The sequence below is a fragment of the Seriola lalandi genome, unplaced genomic scaffold (genome assembly GCF_002814215.2).
Source record: "Seriola lalandi dorsalis isolate HSWRI2012SDOR001 ecotype SW California unplaced genomic scaffold, Sedor1 jcf7180002054573, whole genome shotgun sequence".
Taxonomy (NCBI): Eukaryota; Metazoa; Chordata; class Actinopteri; order Carangiformes; family Carangidae; genus Seriola; species Seriola lalandi.
Genome location: NW_019525126.1, coordinates 634582 through 657967, shown reverse-complemented (window position 1 = coordinate 657967; position 23386 = coordinate 634582). Strand labels below are relative to the sequence as shown.

The 23386-nt window shown below is 40.9% G+C and overlaps 1 protein-coding gene across 1 annotated transcript; it reads right to left on the bottom strand.

Annotated features, from left to right (window-relative positions):
- Positions 1-279: 279 nt before the first annotated feature.
- pgfb (placental growth factor b) lies at positions 280-16385 on the bottom strand. Its single transcript, XM_023417207.2, has 7 exons — positions 15747-16385; positions 4100-4136; positions 2845-3041; positions 2649-2728; positions 1931-1960; positions 1783-1845; positions 280-1704 (listed from the first exon to the last, which is right to left on the bottom strand). Exons 1-7 carry the CDS (start codon positions 15807-15809, stop codon positions 1683-1685), a joined length of 492 nt encoding a protein of 163 aa, XP_023272975.2. The 5' UTR covers positions 15810-16385; the 3' UTR covers positions 280-1682.
- Between the last annotated feature and the right edge of the window lie 7001 nt (positions 16386-23386).

The following is a 23386-nucleotide window of genomic DNA, read 5'->3' as shown; positions in this document are numbered from 1 at the left end:
GATTTTGCAGTGTGTGTGGCCCCTGCAGGCTAATGTCGCTCTTCAAGCTGTAGATATGGGATAAATAGCCTACCTGTTTGTTAGTTTTTATTTATTCATTTTTTAATTCTACTGTATATGATACACCTCTTTTATAAAACAAATATCGATATGGTATTGTAGGGCTATTGTTTGTGAGAATGTGAAAAAAGATATTGATAGCAATTCATCAGGCTATTATTAGGATATGATTTGTAGGGGTTAGTCTGTGTTAAATAAAATAAATCACACAAGACAAGCTGAAACCATAACAATTTAATTACAAAATAAATATTTAAATGAAATAAAATGCTAAAACAGTAGAAATGTTACTTCTTACATTTTCATAGAGATTTTCTTTGTGTAGTTCATGAAAAAAATTTCAAAGGACACAATTTACTTTTTACTTTAATTTACTACTTCAGTGTTTCCAAAAACAGACAAAGGAAGACACCTGGGGTGTGGGCATGTGTGAGTCATGTGTCACCAGGGTCCACACAAACAGAAATACTTTTTATAAATCTGTGAAAACCTTGTGACCAAATTACAACAAAATAACAATAATTGTAATCAATATTCTTTAATAAGCATCAAAAGCAAATGAGGGCTGCTTGAGCATATTGATTACTGTTGTAATCTGCCCTGTGATCTGCCCTTTCCTACTGGGCTTTGTCACGTCCACCATGCAGCCTACTGCACACTTTCTGGTGTGTTTTATAATAAGCTGATTCCAGATGGCTGAGGTTTGTTTATTTAGAAAGCAGCTATAATTACTGCTCTATCCTGTCCACCAAAAACAAGCAATAAAGGGAGTTTTCAAAGAACAATTTGGATATTTGACAATTTTATATATTTATTTATACACAACCTTCTGCGGAGTTTTCAGTTGATAAACTTTTCTGATCAATATTGCTCTTATATAGGTGTGAATTAGCAGTAAAACACCTCCAACTCCTGTCTGGTCACATGGCGCTATGGAGGGAGAGTGGGATTGTTACTTTCATAACTGATAAATTGCCTTTAAGCTGATGGCATGATTGCTTGTGATTGATAACACTGTCTGTCTAATCTTATTTGTATATCTGACCTAGAAAAATACTTTCATATAGAGCAGTTTAGAACATAAACACTAGAGGGAGACATTTCATTACTGCATGTACAAAGCATCTGCACACTCAGTCCAACATAGGCTGTTATGAAAAGTGAAGATCTCTTGGATAATGTTTGAACAAAGTCTGACAAACTTTTTACAAGTTGCTGGTCCAAATATATTCAGCTGTATCAATAAATATAGATTTTAAACATAACCACCTTTAAATACCAAATAAATCGACAAATTACAATATCTGATACAGTAATAACTAGTAAAAAAGAAAAGGCATCAGTCTGTTTGATTCTACATTGCACTGGCTCCCAGGGATATCCATTGTATCAGGTGTGTAACAGCAGTGTTTCCACCAGTTAACACACTTCCTGTTGAACCTTGTCAATACAAACGCTCTGCCCATCAGCAGGAGGGCACGTCAGCGAAACAACCCAGCTTTTGGAGTCTTTGGCTGCAGACACAGCACTGATGGATGAGTGGAGGAGACTCCTGATGCCGTCACTGGGCTGGAAATAAATAATGAGCCACACTGCAACAGGGGGTTGGGTCACCACTGCAGTTACCTGCGAGGGATCTGGCACCTGAAAGACACAATAAAGAAAGCTGTTAATTGATAGCTGGAGGTATTTGAATTCTTTCTCCCAAGATTGTGCCATCACCTGTCACATTCTTTCACTTTCTGTTTCTCCTTTCTCTTCCTTCCTTTTCCTCTTTGCCTTTTCCTACAACAAGAACAAAATCACCAGTAAGCCTCTAGTTCACTATGATCAACAAACTGATGTTACAACAGTATACTTGTGTTCTTACCTTTCAACCTTCACAACAGGTTTCCTGACTCTGAGGAGTAGAATATTAGAAAGATTATCCAGGTGCAATATTATTTAAGTCAAGGTAAGTATTTTCCAACCCTGTCTCCTAGAAGAGACATTTATGTACCCCTAATTTGTTTTACCAAATATGACTGTTACGATTATATTCACTGGTAACATTTTGTCTAGTGAAGGAAGTTGATTTAATTTTGGTATCACACACAAGTTACATGTGTGAGGGTGGGATGGATGATGGAACCTGGAGACCAGGGTTTGTGTGGTTAGGTTAATGCAAGAAAAGCACTTTTTGTAAATTTAGGAAAAGCTTGTGGTTTCAGTTAAGTGCTAATGAAGTAAACATGTCCCATCTCTGTCTCCACTGACTTTTTCAGTATCTGACCAGGACACAGATTTTTCCATTTTGTTGCCCAAACCTAACCGTAAGAAACATTATCATGTGTCAGCTGCTATGAGAGGATATTGTAGGGAAAAAAGTGAAATATGTTGTCAGTTGAAGTTTTGGCAGATACAGTGTGTACATTTTGCAACTTTGCAGACAGATTTATGAAAAACTCCTCATTATGTTGAAAGTAAAAATGCAACTCAGTGGCATTACTTTATTGTTATAAATTAGTAGTATACAAATGTCATTTCTAGGGTTGGTATTTGCATACTTATGAATATTTCATGTCACAAATTATGACTTGTTTTCTTACCTACATTCACATGTCTGATGCTCCACAAACGTCATCTCAACATATTCCTGACCCGGCTCTGACGGCCTGATTTTCAACAGCTGAGGGGTAAAATGAGGTAAGGTTACCAATAGAAGGAAATACAGTAGACACTGTAATGTATCACACAAATTTAACAAGAGCAATTATATTGAACCAGGCGATTTTTTTTTCTTACCTGCATGGTGACGTTCGTGGTGTGTGTTGGATGACACTCCAGGTTCTCGTCCCCACAACAACCTGCACACCTCACCAGCGGCACACAGGAGGGGCTGTAGATGTGCTCCACCTCTGTCGGGTACTCCTGCACCACCTCCACAAGCTTCTCAATGGTCCGGCAGAAGCTGCGACCCCACACTTCTTGAAACATTAACACTATGGATGAGAATAAGAGGTTGAGAATGGGTCACTTTGGAATTATAAGCCAGTCAGCTTGTGTTTCTTATGAGGAATTTTGTTTTCAGACGATGACATAGTTGCAGTTACAGGTGAATAAATGCAAACTCCACTGTTGATGATGCTGTCGTGAACAAGCAGTATCAGTAGCTACCTCAATAATCCAACTATGCCATCCTCATACCGCATACACAGAAACCTAAAAGCAGTTGCGATACGCCACTGTGTATCCTGTTATCATTTTGAAATAAAAATGTTTGTATAATGTACAGTATGCTTTCCTGTGGGAGTATATGTGTAAAAGTGTCCCAGTTGCACAGTCTGTGTGGGAGGAACAGGGACGACTACAGCCGAACAAACAGAGAGGGAAAAGAAAACAAACACTGGAAACATGGCCATGAACAGAACCCTGCTGGAGCTGGAGCTGAGCTACCCCGCAGGCACCTCTGGGACTTCAGTGACCCCTGGGGTCACCGAATGGAGCCTGACACCACAACAGCTGTTTATAAAAGCAGACAGGCTGGGAGGAGACGGCTGGGGAAGCATCTACGGCAGAGAGATGAAGCCACGAACCGTAATGTTGTACAGCGCAAAGGGGCCAGTTCACTGTATGTCCTCTTAATCCTCTCTGGCTGCAAGTTCTACAAGTCTTTAACGTCCAATCAATTTCCCTTTTAGCAGCATTAATTCATAGTGAGGGAGAAAGAGGACATGAGGAGGGAAGGTAAGCAGCTGAGTAATCCCTGCTAGTCCAGACATGTCCTGCTATTATTTAAATCCAGATCAAATTCATTGACGAACGCACGTGCCCCATTTATGAGCTTAGTCATTTATATTCATCAGCAGTGCATGACAAACACAGTGTGGGTGAATACACCTCTGTTTAAAGGTACTTTGTCAGAACTAGCATCAGACTCTAGTAGTTTAACAAAACAGTTAAAAAAACAGTGAGCTAATCTTAATTCTCTTGCTGTAAAATGTTTTTTTTTTTAAAAAGTAACACCCATTTGCGAAATAAAACAAGAAGAAATTCCTACCTTCAGTTGTACTGTTTACACTTGCCAAAGGGAGACTCTGCAAAACACACAAAACATCCAAATGAAATGGTGAAAACTAAAACATAGATAAAAACAAACAAAAGAAATAGACATGTTCAAACCTTATACGCCCCCCCCCTTTCCTTAACCCACACCTTTCAAACTTGAACATGAAATACAAACAAAATTTCCTGTAGATATGAAAACAGCATGATCCTGCAGTTTTGCATCTTTGTCCTCTAGTGGTGAAAGTTGGAGCTACACTGATCATGTGGATGATCATGCAGCTTTTTTGTTTTCCACTCTCCGCTGGAAAAGTCTTCCTGACAAGCAGCAGATCCAGTCCCTCATATATATATCACGTTTGTCTGTGTGCCCAACTGTTTAGGTTCAAAACCTGTTTCCTGTGGTGTAAGATTCAGCTCTCTATTTATTTTCCCATTAATGGTTTCCTCCTCCGTCTTGATTTTTTCCCATCATCCCATGATAAACAGAGTGCATTTCTCATTCGCCAGGGAAAACACAAAACCTCTAGTTGACTCCATCTCAGGAAGGGAAATCTACATTTTAACAAAATACCCTCCAGCAGACAGACCAGGACAGGCGGCAGACAACCTGCTTCCGCAATCTCCCCTCACCACTGGTGTTACATATCAGTGTTTCTGTCACACACACACACACACACACACACACACACACACACACACACACACACACACACACACACACACACACACACACACTGTAGCACTGTCTGTGTACATACTGATAGTAAGATTAGTTGAAAGTGTTGGGCCAAAACTTGTTATACGATAGAAAACAGACAGACAAGGACTTTCCGAGATGATGGAAGTTAGGACTGTTGCTTTTTACACCATCTGTCCGTTGCTAAATTGCATCCACTTCCTGTTATGAACCAAAATTAGTTTGAGAGTGAGGATAGCATCTGTCAGCACAGTGCTATACTCAGCTTTTTTTTCTTTCTCCCAAACAATGTGATTAAAGAGGAATGTCCTGCTTTGATGATGATGATGCATTCACACTCACACAAACATTTCGGAGGTTCGGGTAAAACTGTCACTGAGATAAGTGTCAGACAGGTCTGTTGTATTTGGGGCCGATCAGTCTTCTCTGCAGCAGAACATAGCGTATGACAGACTTCATATCAATAGATACAAGGGCTTCCAGTCAACCACTTAGGTTCAGTCCTCCCTGTGTTAGGGGAACTGTCTCATCTCCCTTTTCTTTTTTCTCAGAGTGGCTGGTCATCTGGCCAAAGTGTACAGCTGTTCCTCTGACAGCACAGTTTTCTATAGAGTGGTGTTCACTGAACTGTGCTGGTTTTACAGCAGCACCACAGGATATAAGCTCCACTTGCAGAATATTCTTTATGCACAGCATGGGAAAGTCACAGTTCAGTTTAAGTTATTGTTAAAAGTCATTTTCACTCTCTGGGGCATCGATTAATTTTTTTTCATCCTCTGCAGCAATGCCAGGCTGATAAAATAAATCCTTTTCCAGTGTTAATTGGCATATGATCTGCTCTCTCTCTCTTCACGTCTACGGGTGTTCATGAGACTGCTCCACATCACAAGGGCTTTTTGGCTCTGGCCTCAGTTGCCGTTGAGAATGTGGTGAGGTGGGGAGGATTTTCTGACCTTGGTCATGGGTTAAGCCTTGACATGGCGAGGAAGCATCTTTGGCAACCTCCTGTGGTTCAGAACAGAAGAGTGAGCTGGCCGCAAGACGCTGCCAGATTATAACAGGCTGCATGAGGATCCTCACGTAGTCATTCCTTCCTCCTTACAGTATTAACTGTGTGATTAATGGTGACTGGGAGGTAATTCAGCTCTTGCAAAAGGGAGAACCACTTTATATCAATAAGTGTATAAACTTGTCGAATAAACTCCACAGGCAGGATCAGTTTCTGAGTAGTCCTCTCAGGGGTTTCACTTCACTCTTAAGGTTTCACTTCATTCTCTGATGACCTTTTTCAGGGAGTTTTTTCCCTTGTCCTCTGTGAGGGTCTAACATTGTCATGTGTCACTTTCATTTATTGTTTTCATAATGTGGGTGTTAAGACCTTTGCGACTAACTGTGATTAAAGGCTATGCAAATAAACTTGACTTCACTTGACCTGACTATAAATTCTTTTAGTCTTGGCAAATGAAATACCTCTACTCTGTGTCCTCTGTGTTATATGTACAACATCTGGGGTGTGGAAAAGAAATCATTTAAAAGCTATATTCTAAAACTAGCTAAAAACAACAACAACAAGCTTACTGCCTTACAGCTTATTGCCATTTCACAGAAGGACAAATATCTTAACTGAGTTTGCAAGATAGATTTCCAAAAAAAACCCCCAAAAAACACAACATATCTTGCTGTGGATGGTCGATTAAACATCAAGAGAGCGAAAAGCAGCTGTGGAGTAAGTAGAGTGGAGCAAACCCTTATTTGGTAACGGTAATGTATGTGATGTACACTCAGCAAGCATTTTTATTAGGAACGTTGTCAGAAACATTCCTTTGAGATTCTGCTGCATGTTGACATGATTGCATCACATCATTTTTTGCAAATTTGTCAGCTGCAAATTCATGTTCGACTGGATTCAGGTCTGGTGACTAACGAGGCCACTGAAGTACACTGAACTCATTATGCTCATGAAAACCAGTTTGAGACGACTTCAGCTTTGTGACATGGTGCATCATCATGCTGGAAGTAGCTGTTAGAGGATGGTACATAGTGGCCATAAAGGGATGCAACGATACTCAGATTCAAGCCATGATTTATTGGTATTAAGGGGCATAAAGAGTGCCAAGGATATATTTCCCACACCATTATACCACCACCAGCCTGGGCTGTTGACACAAGGCATGTTTGGGCCATAGATTCATGCTGTTGATGCCAAATTCTGAACCTACCATCTGTGTGCCTCAGCACAAATCCAGATTCATGAGACTACTGAGACTACGTGAGACCAGGCTGCTTTTTTCCAGTCTTCAACTGTCCAGTTTTCATGAGCCTGCGCCCACTGCAGCCTCAGATTTCTGTTCTTGGCTGACGGGAGTGGAACCTGACGTGGGCTCCTGCTGTTGTGTGTAGCCCATCCACCTCGATGTTCGACGTGTTGCGCATTCTGAGATGCTTTTCTGCTCACCACAGCTGTAAAGAGCGGTTATATAAGTTCCTGTAGCATTTCTGTCAGCTCCAACCAGTCTGGCCTTTCTCCTCTGACCTCTCTCATCAACAAGGCGTTTCCGTCCGCACAACTGCTGCTCACTGGGTGTTTTTTGTTTTTCGCACCATTCTGAGTAAAAACTCTTGGGACTGTTTTTTGTGAATATTCCAGGAGATCAGCAGTTTCAGAAAATACTCAAACCAACCCAACTGGCACCAACAAGCACGTCATCGTCAAAGTCACTGAGATCACACTTTTTCCCCCCATTCTGATTTTGATGTGAACATTAACAGAGGCTTATACAGTGTTCGGCGACTGTACATTTACATTGAAAAAAATCTAGAGTGGAAGCTGGAGTAAGGACGGGATGGGAGAGTTAACAGATTTGGAGCTCACAGATGTTCACTGATCTATGTCAAAGTTGGTATAGTGCATAATCGCATGCCTACAGTTAACACTTTCTTTATCAAATACTGTATTGTTTTTTTTTTAATAAACTACTTATATATATATATATACCATATATATGTTTCTTAAAATACCATAAAAATCAAATGCCCATCTTATGTTCCAGGGCCCAAAGATGGTCCCTTAACACTGCTCATTACTCTCAACAGCAGCTTTACTGGCACTTAGATGAATGACTTAAGCAAGTAATCACTTAGCAAAATTGTCATTGATTAATTATCTAATCTTTTCATCACTACTGTTGGGCCAGAGGATTCCTGTCTAAAAGTCATTCTCATTGGATAATTAACATGTTGGATATGTAATAGAGTCACGGTCCCCCAGGTTTCCCTGATATCTGTCCCATAGTTGTACAAGTTGTTTTCTTCTTCAAACAGCTGTTTTTCTAAGCAGCACAGTGTATCTGTGCTGCCGCTGATCAGATTGGTCTGCAGAGTGAGGGGCAGTTAGTTGGAACAAGAGAAGTTAGATTAAAACATCTGTAGCAGTTACAGCAGTAATGAAAACGTGGCATTATGGGTTGTCATGCTTGATTGCAAAGCTGCTTTAAAAAAAATAATAGTCTCCTATACTTCTGAAGTCTCCAGCGTAGGTTTGTAAGCTGCTGCCTGAGAGTTTGCTCCATCTTCTGGGTCAGATCAGAGGAGCTGTTGTGTCCCTGGGCTCCTGCTGTCAGGCCACAGAGGCCCCGGGCCTCATTACTCTCCACTCCCACACAGCTGAACTGCGTCATCTTTAACCTCCTTGCTTAACTCCATCTGTCAGAGGAAGGGCACTGTGCGTAGGGAGCAAAAATAAAACATGATGGGGACCCAGCATAATGGTCATAAAAGGTTTTTCAACTTTGAGGGTCAAGCGAGGAAGGGGGGGCGTTGGGCAATTCAACAGCAGGTACCATGGTCAGTTGCCAAAAAGATCTGGATACCAGCCAGGTTGTATACTCCGCAGTGTAAAGTACTGCAAACGAAATGCAGACAGGTTTATTTGACAGTTTAACCTTAATAGATAGGACTCCTTCTCCTGGGTGACTGGACTGGAGAATGATACAAAACTAGAAAAAATCATCAGGGTTTCTCTTCTCCTTTGGATTGCAAAACAATGACTGTAAAGGCTGAGTCACGCTTGCCTTGCTTCCATGTAAGTTGAAACAGAAGGAACTTGAAGAATCCTGTTAATCAACAAACAATCAACAGAAACAATTTCTTTTTAATGTGGGGGGTAAAATGTTAATATGCTAAAAATATGAATTTCTAGCAATGAAATAATCCGATTTTCATTAATATATTGTTGACATCTCCATAGTGATGACAGAATATCATCAAACCTGCTCATTCACGGTAGTTTGGAGATGTTATTTCATATGCTCTACTTCACCAATGATGACTGACATTCTGGTTCACACCTCTTGTGTTTGACAGTGCCAACGGGTTTCATTTATGCTGTGCAAAACAGAGCCAAGAATCTGAAAGGTGTCACTGTCAATTGCAACAATTTGCTAGTATTCTCATGGCTAGGATTTCCACACATCAAAGTCAACAGCATGCTATGGTTTACCAGTCGGCACACTTTGGCTAAATACCACTTCTACAAGAAGTACTCTACTCTTTGCCGTATTTGGTCTAGTTTAGTGACCTACCGCAGCTGGAGAGGGAAAATGTGGATTTCAGTTCCAAATCCTTAAGATTAACAGTGAAAAATTAAAACCACAAACATGTAATTATCAGTATAATCAATTGGCACACGTGTATTATCAGATTTACAGTTACCATGGGTGCAGTAGTGTATTTTAGGCTTCTTAACACATTTATCACTCCAGTCCAGAGATTCAACCTGACTGACTGATTGAGGTTTGCAATACGAGGTGAAGATTGTCACCAGACTCACTAGTATCAAAGAACTGAAATTATGTAAAGGTGTCAGAGTTCAGGAGTGCTACAGTATGTGCTCCGTTTAATTTTGAGCAAAAGTGGCCTGGCTGAGTTTTGGAAGCCATCCCCTCTTCAGTTCTTCTTGACTCTGGATAACAATGATCCCAGCTACTGGGCATAATGCCATTGTTTACAAAGCTTTCTGCAATGGTTCAAACTTAACCTTATTCGGTGAGGGTAACAGAGTGGATAAACAATCTTTGGATGAGACGCAAGCTTGTGGCTCTTGAACGAGTTAAAAGCATGGTATGGGGAAGTTCAGCAGAAAATAATAATAATAAATAAAAAGCAAAGCTAAGCCTGGCCATAATCCCGGCCAGTGAAGCACCTGCATCTCCAACTCACTGAAAACATCTAGGCCAGGCAGAGAGGACTGTATCCTCGTTCTGACTAAAGCTCGACTCTGAACATGAGACCACACAGGACAGAGAGCACTAGAGCAGAGAGAGTGAATACAAACACAGAGACAGCTAGACGAGTGAGAAACAGAGCTACCTCCGTGCCTCACTGATCTCCCTCATCCATCCTTTATCGAGAGCCAGATTCCACATCATCAACACCATGACCACGACATTAATTCTCAGAGCTCTCACGGGGCCTGCAGGTCACTGTATCTATTCTCCAGCGCTACAAAAGAAAGCCGGGTTCTGTTTTGTATACACGAGAGGGGTGAAACTGCAAACGACAGCGGTGCCATTACAGGTCTGACAGTAACCAGCTGGGTCTCTAGGGTGGTCAGGTCAGGGCTTGTGATCACAGAGCGCTGCCAAAACACCAGCAATCTTCAACAGAGCGTGGTAGATGTGCCACAACAATTTCTCAAGAAATCTGGGTGAATGGGGCCTTTGAAATCCAGAGTTATGCGTATGTAACGTACTGTCTTGGCAGGTTGCAGGGACTTCCTGGAGTCCCTGAGGGTTGCCTGGCCTCATGGGGACAACACGACTCCAGGAAATAACTGGGCCTAAAGTTGGATAAGACATATCCAGGCACCTAACCCGTTGTAAAACGAAAACTTACAGGGCAGCTTCCCTCCCGTTTCAAGTCTTTATGCAAACATATGCTAACCATCTCCTGGCTCTAGCTTATTTAATGCATAGACACAAGAGTTGTATCGATCTTCTCATGAGCCTCTCAGCAAGAAAGTGAATAAAAGTATTTCCCAAAATGTAAATGTAAAACTATTCCACTATGATGCAGTTTTGTCAAGATAAAGATAATCATCCCCTTTAATAGAACTACTTTGTCCTTAACAGTGAGCTTGGTTACGAACAATCATGTTTTCTTCGAGTAGTAAAAAAACAGGGGAGAGGTAAAGGTCCATATAAATGTTGATTTAGATAAACACCATTTCCTCAGTATAAGTCCATTAATGCATGCACAAATGTCCCCCCCTAAGACACACACTCAAACACACACAACCACTGTGTAAACCGTTCACCCCGTCCGCAAACACACACGCACACACGACACAGGTCTTGAGATAAGGCTGACCGGTGGTAATTGTGGTCTCTATTACAGTAAACGCTGTTCTCCCTGTGTAAACCACAGTAAATTACATCCAGATGGGAGATTAAAGCTCGCTGAGTAGACGGCTGCCCCGAGCAACGCTGCTCCTCCTCCTCCTCCGCAGGAGGAAGGAGAAATCCATATTTCCTGATTGAGGTTGAGACCCTCCCCTGGGCCGGGACATTACAACTCGAGAGAAATACCACAACAATGCAAATAAAAGCCCCATCAGTCAGCAAGTCACTACCACTGCATGGACTCACATGCAGATATGTATAACTAGGAAGATGTTCAAGTGTGTGAGCGAGGCAGAGAAACAGAGTGGAGGCGGGACTTGACTTTTTGATGTTTTAATGTCGGTGATAACTCGAGCTGCATCCTGACAAAAACTGAAAGCTCTCTGTGTTTTCTGTTGCTGTTAAAGAAAACCCTCTGCTTATGAAACCTCATGGTAACAGCTCGAAATGTGACGTCATGCCAACTCTCGCTTGGCTAAATATGAACAAGAACAAGAAAAACACATCATGAGCACAAACACAGACACACGTGTGCGATGCCGATGGTCAGACTCAAGTCTTGTTTTGCTGCCGGTGATGATGTAAAGGAAACACCTGTGTAACGTCACGTCCTCACAAACACAGATATGAGAGCAGAAGGTGAGGCTCATTGCCTTTTTTTTTTTTTATTTGTTTTTCCTCAGTGACATCAGGAACATGCTTTCTTGGAGAAGTGATGAGTAGAAGACAAATGAGTTGGGCAAGAAGCGTTTCCCATATCTGGTTTCTGTGATTTTATTTGAAGAAAATGCTGTATTTTAAAAGAGAAACCAACAAAGAATTTCATAATCTCATACCAAAGAGGCTTATAATTTTTATCCTTCGCTGATTTGCTTAATATAATGGACTTTTTTTTTTTTTTGGAGGATTTGAGCTGATTTCTGAGTAGTGCAGCATCTCCAGCACTGCAGTGTTTCTTCGTGGAAAAACTGACTAATGTCAGTCGGGTTTGGTTGTGTTGATGCAAGATTTCACCTGTATTTTTCACACACACAATCACAATGACAGGAGAAGGATATGTACAGCATTCCAGTGGTTTTGTGATAAGGTGGGGAAAGTTATGAAATGGGCAGGAGGCAACAGGTAGTGCAGTTATTGGCAAAGCTCCTTGAATGTGCAGAGTGCAGTGCAGACAGGAACGGAGAAAGGATAGTCACACTGCTGTGGCTTAAACACAGACACATACACAGGAAGTGCCAATAATACATCAAACAGGAAAATGGAGAGTGTCAAGGAATGTGAGCAAAATAACCGGTGGATGGCAGTTATGTCATATTCTCCACCAGACAGCCCTGGTGATAGGGTGACCAAGAGGCCACCATTGTTTAGAAGGGAAAGCCAGGTGCTTCCACCGACAGTCAAGAGCCATACTGTATATACATGGGACCAGAGTTTCATGACAATGAATCCCAACTGCACATATTAACAGAGTGCACATATGACTCACCGTGATGACGGAGGTTTATATAGTTCTATCAGCTGCAATGTTGATGTTGGATGAATCACAACATTTTGCAAAAATGATCTATTGTGAAATTGTTACTCACTATATGACACTTAATTAATGTGGTACTTTATGCTTTCATCTGTGATGCATCATTTATATACTCAGCTGTCCTAACATCTCACCAAGCACATGCCTGTACATGACCACTTCACTAACATTATTTCCACTATTTCTCCCAAACTATAACAGCAGTGGCTGCTGGCTTAGTGATGTGCACTGTTTGCCGTTGCCAGCTAAGTAAAATGAGATTAAAGCAGCACTGATGTCTCATTTTTACAATGGCACAACTACAGTCACTGCTAACTTTCAACAATGGTTCCCAACATGGCGGTTGAAAGCCCTAAAAAGGGTCACAAGATAAATCAGGAGGTAAACAAGATTATGTTTATTTTTTTCAGACATTTCTCTTATAATTGATTTTCCTCTTGTGAATACCGTTCCCTGATCATTTCTTTTTTATCTCAAATGGCTTCTAAGGTTCTAAGGTCGTAAACTAGTAGACACAAGTAGACTTTACTTTGTCTATGAGGTCACAAGCCCAAAAGTTTGGGTTTCACCAAAGTAGACTACTATTACAATGTTACAACCACAAGTCAGTATGAAGATGTGATGATGAAAACAATATGCAGCTACTACAATTAACATCTGCCTTATTTCATCAAAACATATTTAAATGACAGAGGATTTCCATTAATAAAAAAAAGGGATACACTACATGTTTCTACCACACACGTATGCACGTGCACACACACATGCACACACGCACACACACACACACACACACACTGAACTTTGCTGTAAATCCCTGGTAGTAAAGCAAAATGATTAAGAAGTTAAACTTAACCCCACCCTCTCTTGGCCGCTCCATGTTTCATAGCGGACATGAATGACTGCATGAGTCACAAGGCTGCTGACGGCAGATCCAGCTGTGACAAAGATGAAGAATCATCATTATCAATTAGTGGCACATATTTATGGGTAGAGAATCCCAAAGAAAGACATTTATAAATAGCATTGCCAACCTCATGGCCAATGTTTGCTTTTTCCACTTTGGTATTCCAGTCTGACAGTTTACTGCGGGAGCTGGCAAGACAGACACCCACCATAACAGTCTCATTTTGTCACTGTGAGTAGAAAAGAGCTGCTAGTGTGAGTGTCACTTGTTTGCTTAAAATGTGAAATATTTAGTTCCTCAAACATATTCGAGCCTAAAAACCTCAAAATGTTTGTTTGCAGTGAAGCAGTAAAATAGAACAATCTTTCCTTTTTCAGATGATCCTTCAACAAAAAGCCATTAATGGCAACTGAAGGGTTAGAGAGGGACCCAGAGCTCAGAAATAACAAACTCAGATCCTCACAGACCGTCTGCATGACAGAGTGGACGTTGAATTTCTGAAATGAACCGTTTACATTTGCTGTCAGTCTTCATGGCAGCGGGGGGCCATTTAGCCTACATGTTGAGGGCCCTGGATTTTGTCACTCCTGTTTTGACTAAGCAGGCCATGAGCTGATTATGAGGATTAGTGGAGATGTGGTGATCCCATGCCTCTCCCACTCACCCTCAACTCAGCAACAGCTGCAAAGTCTCCAGTTAGACAATCTGGTGGGACATGGAGCTTTTTTCCAAACTTGAGAGCCTGACTGAGTCTGTGTGTAATACTTCTATATGTGGACTGCAGCCTGGAAAAAGGTAAACTGCTGCGGTGTTACTTTTATTTCAACAGGCAGCAGCAGTGTATGGAGTGTGACAGTAACAATGAATGGATGCAGGAATGGACTGGTTTTGCATTAAACATGAGAGACATCAGAGACAGCTGCCAGCCCTCAGCCACCTTGGGAGGAAATCAGAGACTGAATGGGTTCAACAGCCCGAGCGTTAGTTGGCACAAGTCCTGCTGTCCATTGCACATCTTCTTACAAGTGTCTCAACAGCGCGACACAGGGCCTTTGAAAGAGGCTTCACTCCAGTTTCAGCTCTGTCCTGTTCTGGCACATTTTCATTAAAAGACTAAAAGGCAATGCCAGGCAACAGAGAACAGAACGGCTTTGTGCAAATCCACTGTCGCCTGACAGTGATATGACTAGCCTGAAATGAAGCTTCAATAGAGTTTTACACACACACACACACACACACACACACACACACACACACACACACACACACACACACAAACACACGTGGTTCATCTTCATTGTCCTGATATTTCACCCTGCATTGTATCCATTTAACATGTAGCTGGATGCAGAGATAAAAGACAGGAAGGAAGAACTGTTGGTGCACATGCAAAGAATTCAAGACTAAACTTTCTTTTCACCTGTTTTACCTGCAAACACTTTATACAGTTATTATATAGATATTATATATATATTAGATTATATATCATACAGATATATTGTTAAACAGATACTCTAGGTATTACCATATAGAAATTTATAGAAGAAGGGATTACTTAGACAACTAAGATAGAAATCAGAGCATTTCCTTTATGGAAATCTACAGAGACAAAGAAAAAAAAAAGTCCTCATCATAAAGGAGTGAACGTAATCCACGTCTGTGAAACTGGCCCTTAAAGCACGATGCGGCTGTAATTATGAGCTCAGTAAGCTTTGCCAAATAAAACAGTGAGTCACTTCGCATCATGTGTTCCACAGGGAGAGTGATGCAGTTTGTCACGTTCCGTCTTATGAATGAAGTGAGCAGGATGGCGCTCATTCAAAACGGTGTGAAGGTGTCAAAGCAGAATGGATTGTTATCACTTCATTATTAACAGTGTTCTGCTGACTCAGGCATTTTCTATGCACATTTGACTGATAGCAGACTATTAACATATCTAACAATTTGGACATTTTTTCTTACTTTGTTGTTTAAATAGCAGACATCACGGAAGACGCACATAATCTAACTAGAGAGAACATCTTTATGTCACAGTCTGATTTAACTCTGAAATCATCTCCTTTTCAAGTAAAGTAAAGTTTCTCTGAATGATAAACTTCCTACCTGTGCAGGTGAGAGCAGCAGATAAAGCGCCACCGCAGTCTCGATGACAAAACCGAGTTTCATTTCGCGATGTCTGCGAGTGGAGAGGGGGGGCGGCGGCTCCCGGTGCTCACAATAAAACAATCCAACAAAAGAGTCCCAAAATACTCATAAAGAAAAAAAGATGCTGACTGAGAATTTCCAAGTCATCTGCTCCCGCTTTGGTGTAGTGCTGGGAATGAGTGCAGTCACGTAGCTCCTCTGCCGCGTGTAACCTGATGAAGTAGATTGTGCTTACTAATGAATAAGGCCCCGGAGGCGAACTGGAGGTGCTGGGACAATAAAATAAAACACTCTCAAAAAAAAAGAAAGAAAAAAAAGTTGTTTTTATATTCACATTAAAAACCAACTGAGTCGAAGCACAAAGCTTTTTAAAAAAAATCAACAACTATTGTTTAAAACATGAAATAGCGGCAGCCCCGTTTTGACAAAGTAAAAGCGCAGTGTGTTCAGCCCAAAAGTGTTGATCCTCTGCTGAAAAAAAAAAGCATGAAGTTGCAGCGACAGTCTCAGTTTTCAGTCCTGCTCTAAGCTCCAGTCGGCAGAAACACACACACTTGCCTCTAATTGCCCCACACTACCTTTTCACAAGCTGGCCATTTAAATCTCCTCCCCTTCTCTGTCCTCCTCTCTGCCCTGCTGCATCTGCCCTCACAGAACTCACCGATGAGTTTTTTTAGTTTTTTTTTTTTTAAATATCCCCTTTAAGCCACAGCTTGTAATGGTAAATCATGTGATGCTGTAAATGGTTATCACAGAGCTTTCGACACTGCTGCTGATGCTTTATTTCTGATTTCTAGACTATACAGCACAGGTGATTTACACCACAGAGTATACACAGACCTGCTGAGAAAAACTTCTTCTGAGGACTCTGTGTGAGAGCTACTCAGGAAGATAAACATTTAGAGATCTTTTTCAGTGGTGACATGGATGGTATACTCATTGCTGGCCCGGGCTCCAGGATGCAGGGCGATTTTCCTCTGGAGGCTTTGGTGTTTAGTCAAGTTTGCAGAGACAGAAGGAGAGATTCCATTACTGTTGACACATAGAGTTAATCTTCAGCGTGGGACTTCAGTGTTTGCAGAAACCCCAAAACCAAACGGATTCCTCGTGGGCTTCCACGCATTCCTCCAGCAGTGCTCAATACACTCCACTGCCTCCTGCTATTGTACAGACCACACTCAGGAGTGTGGGGTTTCTAAACATCTCAGACACTTTAAGCAGAAGTAAGCCATCTCACCCATTACCATCTAGCCGTCCTGGCCGGAGCATCAGTAAGTGCAGACAGTTAGGGATGATGAAAGACATTTCCTCTAATTATACTGGGCAATATTACAGTAGTCTTTACCTAAATTGTATCTCTACATTGCAGTGATGGATGCTCTTCAAAAGTCAGACAGAATGGAGGCAAAGCAAACTGTGATTCTTCAGGGAATTGGACTCCACAATTATTTTGTTTTAGTCCTGCCCTTAGTGTTCTCACTGAGCTGTCATTGTCTGGATGGTGAACATTTTCCTGTACAGCAATATAAATCTTCTCCTTCTAACTATCTAATTATCCATCTTATTGCTGAAATATTGCTGGTGCAGATGAACAAGAGATGGCCCAGAAGCTGTTTTCTCCCTCCTAAGTAGTGAGATTAATACCTCCACTTTTAGAAAGGGTTACGTAAGACCATAATGATGTAGTGCAAGTCAGTTTCATGTTTTGTCTGAAAGATATTTTAAATGGAAGACTTGAAGATCGTTGCTTCTCCTCCCTGCTACAGCTGCCACACAGGCTTGTTTGTGTGCTCAGCAGACTGAACCAGACTCTTAACGCCGTCTCGCCATCTGCTCAGTGATCTATCAGTGTTTTTAAAGGTGCACCAGCTGATGGGGCCTAATAAGATCACAAATTGTTTACACTATAAATATAAGCTGACAGGACAAACAAACCGGGCTCGAGTGATATTGTACTCCAGGGGAGATGGATCTCTCTGTTGTCAGAGTGTGAAACAACCTTGAGGCCCTCATTGCTTTTTACTAAAACCACAAAGCTTAATGGTGTTAACCATGTGTCTTGTCTTGCTCTGTGTCAAACAGTGTGGTTGGAGAAAAAAGGACCATTCCTATTGAATATTCATCTCTTTAAAGAATTATTCTGAGGCGACGCTATAAATTTAAATGATGCCTCTTTAATGAAAACATGTTTTTAAAAAAAGAAATAGTCTACTGTTTTCTGCCTGCTGTACAGATGGACTATAACAGGGGGTAGAAAGACTCACAATTTGCTCATTAATATTAAAAATGTTCGAAAGCGTTCACTGATGGAAAATAGAGACCAAAATGTCAGCTAAGCCTCGTCTCTAATTAGGTTTAGCGATAAGGGCTCACGATTGAAGGAAGGTCAGCTGGTCGAATGAATAAGTCCCTTGCAGTCTGCTGTGTCTCTTCATGTTGTGAGGACGGGTGTGGGTGGCTCTCAGGGACTGGAGTGCCAAAGTAAGCACATTTCTTTATGCTGTTGACCCCTAATTTTCCCAGATTGCAGAGTAAAAGGTAAACAGATGAACAACATTAATGATGTCCATTCATCATTGTTGGGGCGACTTCGGTTTCCTCCACAGTGGGGCCTTGAAGGGGAAGGTGGAGAGCCAGAGCCCCTTACTTTGAAGGATCTCATTAACAATAGTTAGAGCCCCTCAGGGAGAAGAAGTTTGTCACAGTGTCACTGTAATTCTTATAGATTAATTAATCCTTGTAAGTATCATTTTATGGTGTGGTCCAAAAACTGTGCGAAATGCTGAATCCATATTTTAAACATGCGAACCAAAAAAAGAAAATGCACAATTACGGGAGGGATAACCTGAACAAGAGGATTCTGGGAGATGATGTAAAATGATTTTACTCATGTTGAACCACCTGGACAGCAGACCCAAACAGGATATGGCAATATTTAACACCCAGACCTCTTTTTTCCTGCCATTAATTAGCTGTGACAAACCATGAATCCTTTCCTCCCACACCGACTGTATCATTGTGAAGGAAACTATATTTAAAATAAATGGTAAATAGGAAGTGCTCCAGCCATGAGTAAAAAGCTGCTTACTGTTACCTAAGGTGATTAGCATTATATCACAACAAGTTCTTTCATTTAAAACATGTCAAATCCTGTTTACACTTCCATGCCTCATTGACATATTTATGTCTGACATATTTTCCCAAGGTTGTCAGGTGTCATCCTGTTTTCATGCTCAGTCTGTTGTTCATATGTGAGCATTGTTTTGTTTTGTAGGAAGCCAGTCAACATGTTAACAGACAATTGGAAGTTATTTTAGCCTGGAGGTGTCATGAATCAGTCACTGCAGAAATCTCCGGATACTATTTAACTTTATGCAGCTGTGTCTTGGACATCACAATGTCAGTTGGCAGTGGTAACCACAGGCTAAATGAGGATTTAATTCTTGATGTCACAAAAAATATGGCTCAATTTATCATGTTTAATTTGAGGAGCAATTACAGCAAACCATTCGGTATTCTGTGTTGAACAAAAGCTTCCAGTGGGAGAAATTTGAATGGAAAAGACTTGATACATCGACATTTTGGGAAATATTCATCTCGTTCCCAGATTTAGATGAGAAGATTGATACTCTCATTATGTCTGAGGAGCTTCATGCACAGCCAGGACTTGATTAGCCTAGCATAAAAACTAGAAACAACTAACCTGGCACTGTCTAAAGTTAAATTAAATACTCCCACCAGCACCATTGAAGCTCAGAAAGTGTTGTGTTTAGTTGGTCAGTTTAGTTTAATGTGCTCAAGCTTATTAAATGCAGGATGGATGGATGTATTTGAATTGGTCAAGAAGCATTTACAGCATGTGACTTTCTCTAAAACCACAAACTGCAGTTTTTTTTAGATTTCTGTTTGTGTGCAGATTAAACAAGCAGGAAACATGTTAATCAGTGATCTTAAGAGATATTGATGGGGTGATTATTTTTAACTTAGGAGAGAGCCAGGCTATCTGTTTTCCCCTGTTTACAGCCTTTAGGATAGGCTAGTCTAATTGCTGGCTGGCTCTGCTGTACATATAGATGGAAGAGTGCATCTCACTCTCAGCAAGAAACTGAATTTCCCAAATTGTTGAACTATTTTCACATCCACAGACAGAGAGATTTTGTGTTAGCATCTCTGTGTCTGTTTGTGTTTCTGTGCACCCCCTGCAAACTGTGCAGGGAACCTGGTGCAGCAGCAGCAAAAGCAGCTCAGAGAGGAAACTGATTGTTTGTCTAAAATAAAATTTCATCACCTCCACAAGCTGCGAGGACACAGTCCTGCGGTTGGTAATATAGTGAAGGAAAAACAGCACTGAGAGTGAGTTATCGCGGCTTGTGTCACTGCCGGTTAAAAAAGCCGTTAGCTTTATTAATGAAGAGCGGGCGGTGCAAACTGTGCGGAAGTGGTCCCGCAGTCACAGAGCAGGTTATAACTCAGGCCTGTGGTGATACTCTAAAATCCATTAAGAGATCCCACATGTGGAGCACATTCACGAGTTCATGGGTTGGCGCTGTTGGTGGTGGTGATTCAGCCTGGACCATTAAACAGATAAATTAGATGTTTCTAACATCTCTCTCATGCTAAAACATTCTCTTCAAATAATAACCACCAAATTATGTTTAATGTAAATATAATTTAAAAGCCAGCAGGTGTACTCAGATTACTCTGTAAACATGCTTCTTTGAAAACCAACAGGATCCTTTCATTCAGCACTCTGACATGTAATTAAACGAGATAAAGGAGGCTGAGGCTAATGGAATACTTTTAATAGTAAATGTTGCACTGAGATTGATTGGCAATGAGATTAGATTTATTCCTAGAAGTGGTAGACTCTTGAGTAAACATGAATTCAATCAGGCAGCGAGATTTACTGGACTGCACTTGCACTTGAGTGCTGGTGTTTATTTTTTCAGTGTACAGAGTGATTTTTTTTTTTTTAAAAACCTCAAATTAGTTTATCCTCCCTCAGGGGCTTTGTATAAGATTTTTTAAAAGGTTTTCTCAATAAACACACACATCAGCCACATTCACAAACCTGGGCAAACTGACAGTAGCTGTGTAAAACTGGGGCAATTAGTGTAAAGATGGCATTAAAACTAAAGTTTTTATAAAGGTCTAGTAAATGTTTCTATAAATATGAGTTTCCATGGATACACAAATATGTTGTCATGCTTGACTTTGTAATTCTGCTTCTCACAATTACAACATAATCACATTCAGCCTCTGCACCTTTGTTGCTTTCTCAGAACAATAGATGGACATTTGAGGAAATTAGCTTACTTGCCTTCTAACAGAGAGTTAGACGAGAAGATTGCTATCACTCTCATGTCTGCGTGGTATTAGCAAGAGATGGCAGTCGGTTACCTTAAAGGGGCAATTTGTGAGTTTTTTCTGCCACCGAAAATCGTTTCTTGTCAGGAGCTGGAGGTGTCGCTATCAGAAAGTGAGGAGACGGGCTGGTGTTAGCTGGTTAGCATGCTAACTTCAGGAGAAGCTGTTGGTGAGTGGAGGAATGAAGTTTGATGCTGAACTTGCGTTTTTTCATAGCTGCTAAGTAAACAGCTGCTAATGCTAATGTTAACTATGTAGCAATAGCAAAACTTACAAATAGCTCCTTTAACTTCGCATCAAAGCAGCTAGCAGGATCTGTTCAAAGGTAACAAAATCCACCACTATTTAATATGATTCATCTCTTTTGTTTAATCTGAACAAAAACCAAAATGTAAAAATGACACTATGGTTTACAGGGGATTATCCGCCACACAATTTCTGTCCCAAAATGTCTACTAAAGAAACTACTCCACAAATAACACATGTTTGGATCCTGATGAAAAGGATAAGTGGGACAGATATGACTGTGGCAAGCTTGATCTTTAAAATACCAACAACACAGCAAAGGGAGAAAGTTGGAATGACTCAACCTTTTCAAATGATTCAAATTAACCCATGGAGACTCATATTTAAAGGCAGTGACTTTGAGGTTTTCGTGGTGAAGTGACCAATTCCCTGTCAGAAGAGGTGCCCTGAGAGAAAAATGACAAAAGTAGGCCACGGCCTGAGCAAGTGTTAGGTGAAGTTCATCTGTGCAAGTATTTACACAAACCGCAGCCAAGCAAAATTGTGCACTGAGATTTATTTTTGTGTAGAGAAGTACATTTACTCAAATAGCTATAGCTTGTAGAACAAGGAACAACGAAATGGGAGCAGAGCGGGGAGAGGATCGGTGGAGGTCAAAGAGCTAGGGAAAGTTAATAACTTGAAATAATAAATAATACAGCCGACTGATGGGAATTTGGCTGCAGTTCCATTTATTATCATGAGTAGATTTACTCTGGTTTAAAAAAAAAAAAAGAAAAAAGACTGAGCTAAATGCTTCGCGGCTACTGTGCACTTGCTGGGACAGGAGATTTCGTTACTCAAGACAATGTGTATATTTGTTGTTTTACTCCTGTGATTTAGTGTCTGGTTCTGGTCTCGAAGTGTTGCTGCCAGGGAGATGTTGGAGACAACCAATCCCAGATGGCGCTCTGCCCAGAGGGGACAGATAAATGAGGACCACCAGAGTGGATAAAACGCCCAGACAGTGACACTGGGTCTGCAGGATGGACATGCATTATATTTACTAAGTTGAAGCAAATGCAGTGGATAAAAGGAAGTTTGACCTGAGTATCTTGAATGATATTTTCACTTGGCTCAGTCAAACCAGCCTCAGTTCTCTGTTACAAAATCAGTCTGACTTCCCATTTATAAAGGAAACACTTTCAATGACACTGGCTGAAGTTTAATTTTCCATTACCCTCAAAAAGAAAATAAGCAAATAAATACACAAGTTCCAGGATGGTGAGGCTGGGGTTGTGAGAAAGGAGGAGCCTGTCTGCCCTGCGGTTAGAAACAATTCTTTTCTAGCTCTGTAGTTTCTGATTTCATCTCCATTGCACAGGAATAACCTCAGCTAATCCACACATATCCCTCAAATATGTGGAAACAATTTAAGATAATTACATAAAATAAGACATAAGACATAAAATATTGTTTTCTTATGATTTGGTGACTGAATTTGAGTAATTTTTTAAGTATGTTGAATCCCTATGTTCAAATAAAAGCTGATCACTGATTATGTTGATCTACGCATCCTTCACAGCTCTTACATTACACCATAAGACCTTTCAATTCTCTTATTACATTTGCAGAGATTTCAGTAATCCAGTGTGCTTATCCAAAAGGATCTGTAGTGGAGCCAAGACTCCTTTCTTTAGAAACCAACTGTGAGGTCCTTCCAATATCCATCTCTGATGAAGACCAGGACATCCATCCTGTTTGTAAGACTGTGACATCCCAGAAATATCAAGTGTGATTACAGGCATGATTGCTTTCAGACAATACAAACCTGCTTTACCAATGGTGAATGCTTTTTATCTCCTCGTGATCGGCCTGGGGAATGATTGAAAACTGGTGTTTGACGAAAAGATCAACAAAGATCAGGACGTGGGTCTCGTCTGGGTGCTGGGGAGCAGATCTGAAAGAGTCGGGGGTGGGGGGGTTAAAAGGTGTCGTGATAAGCT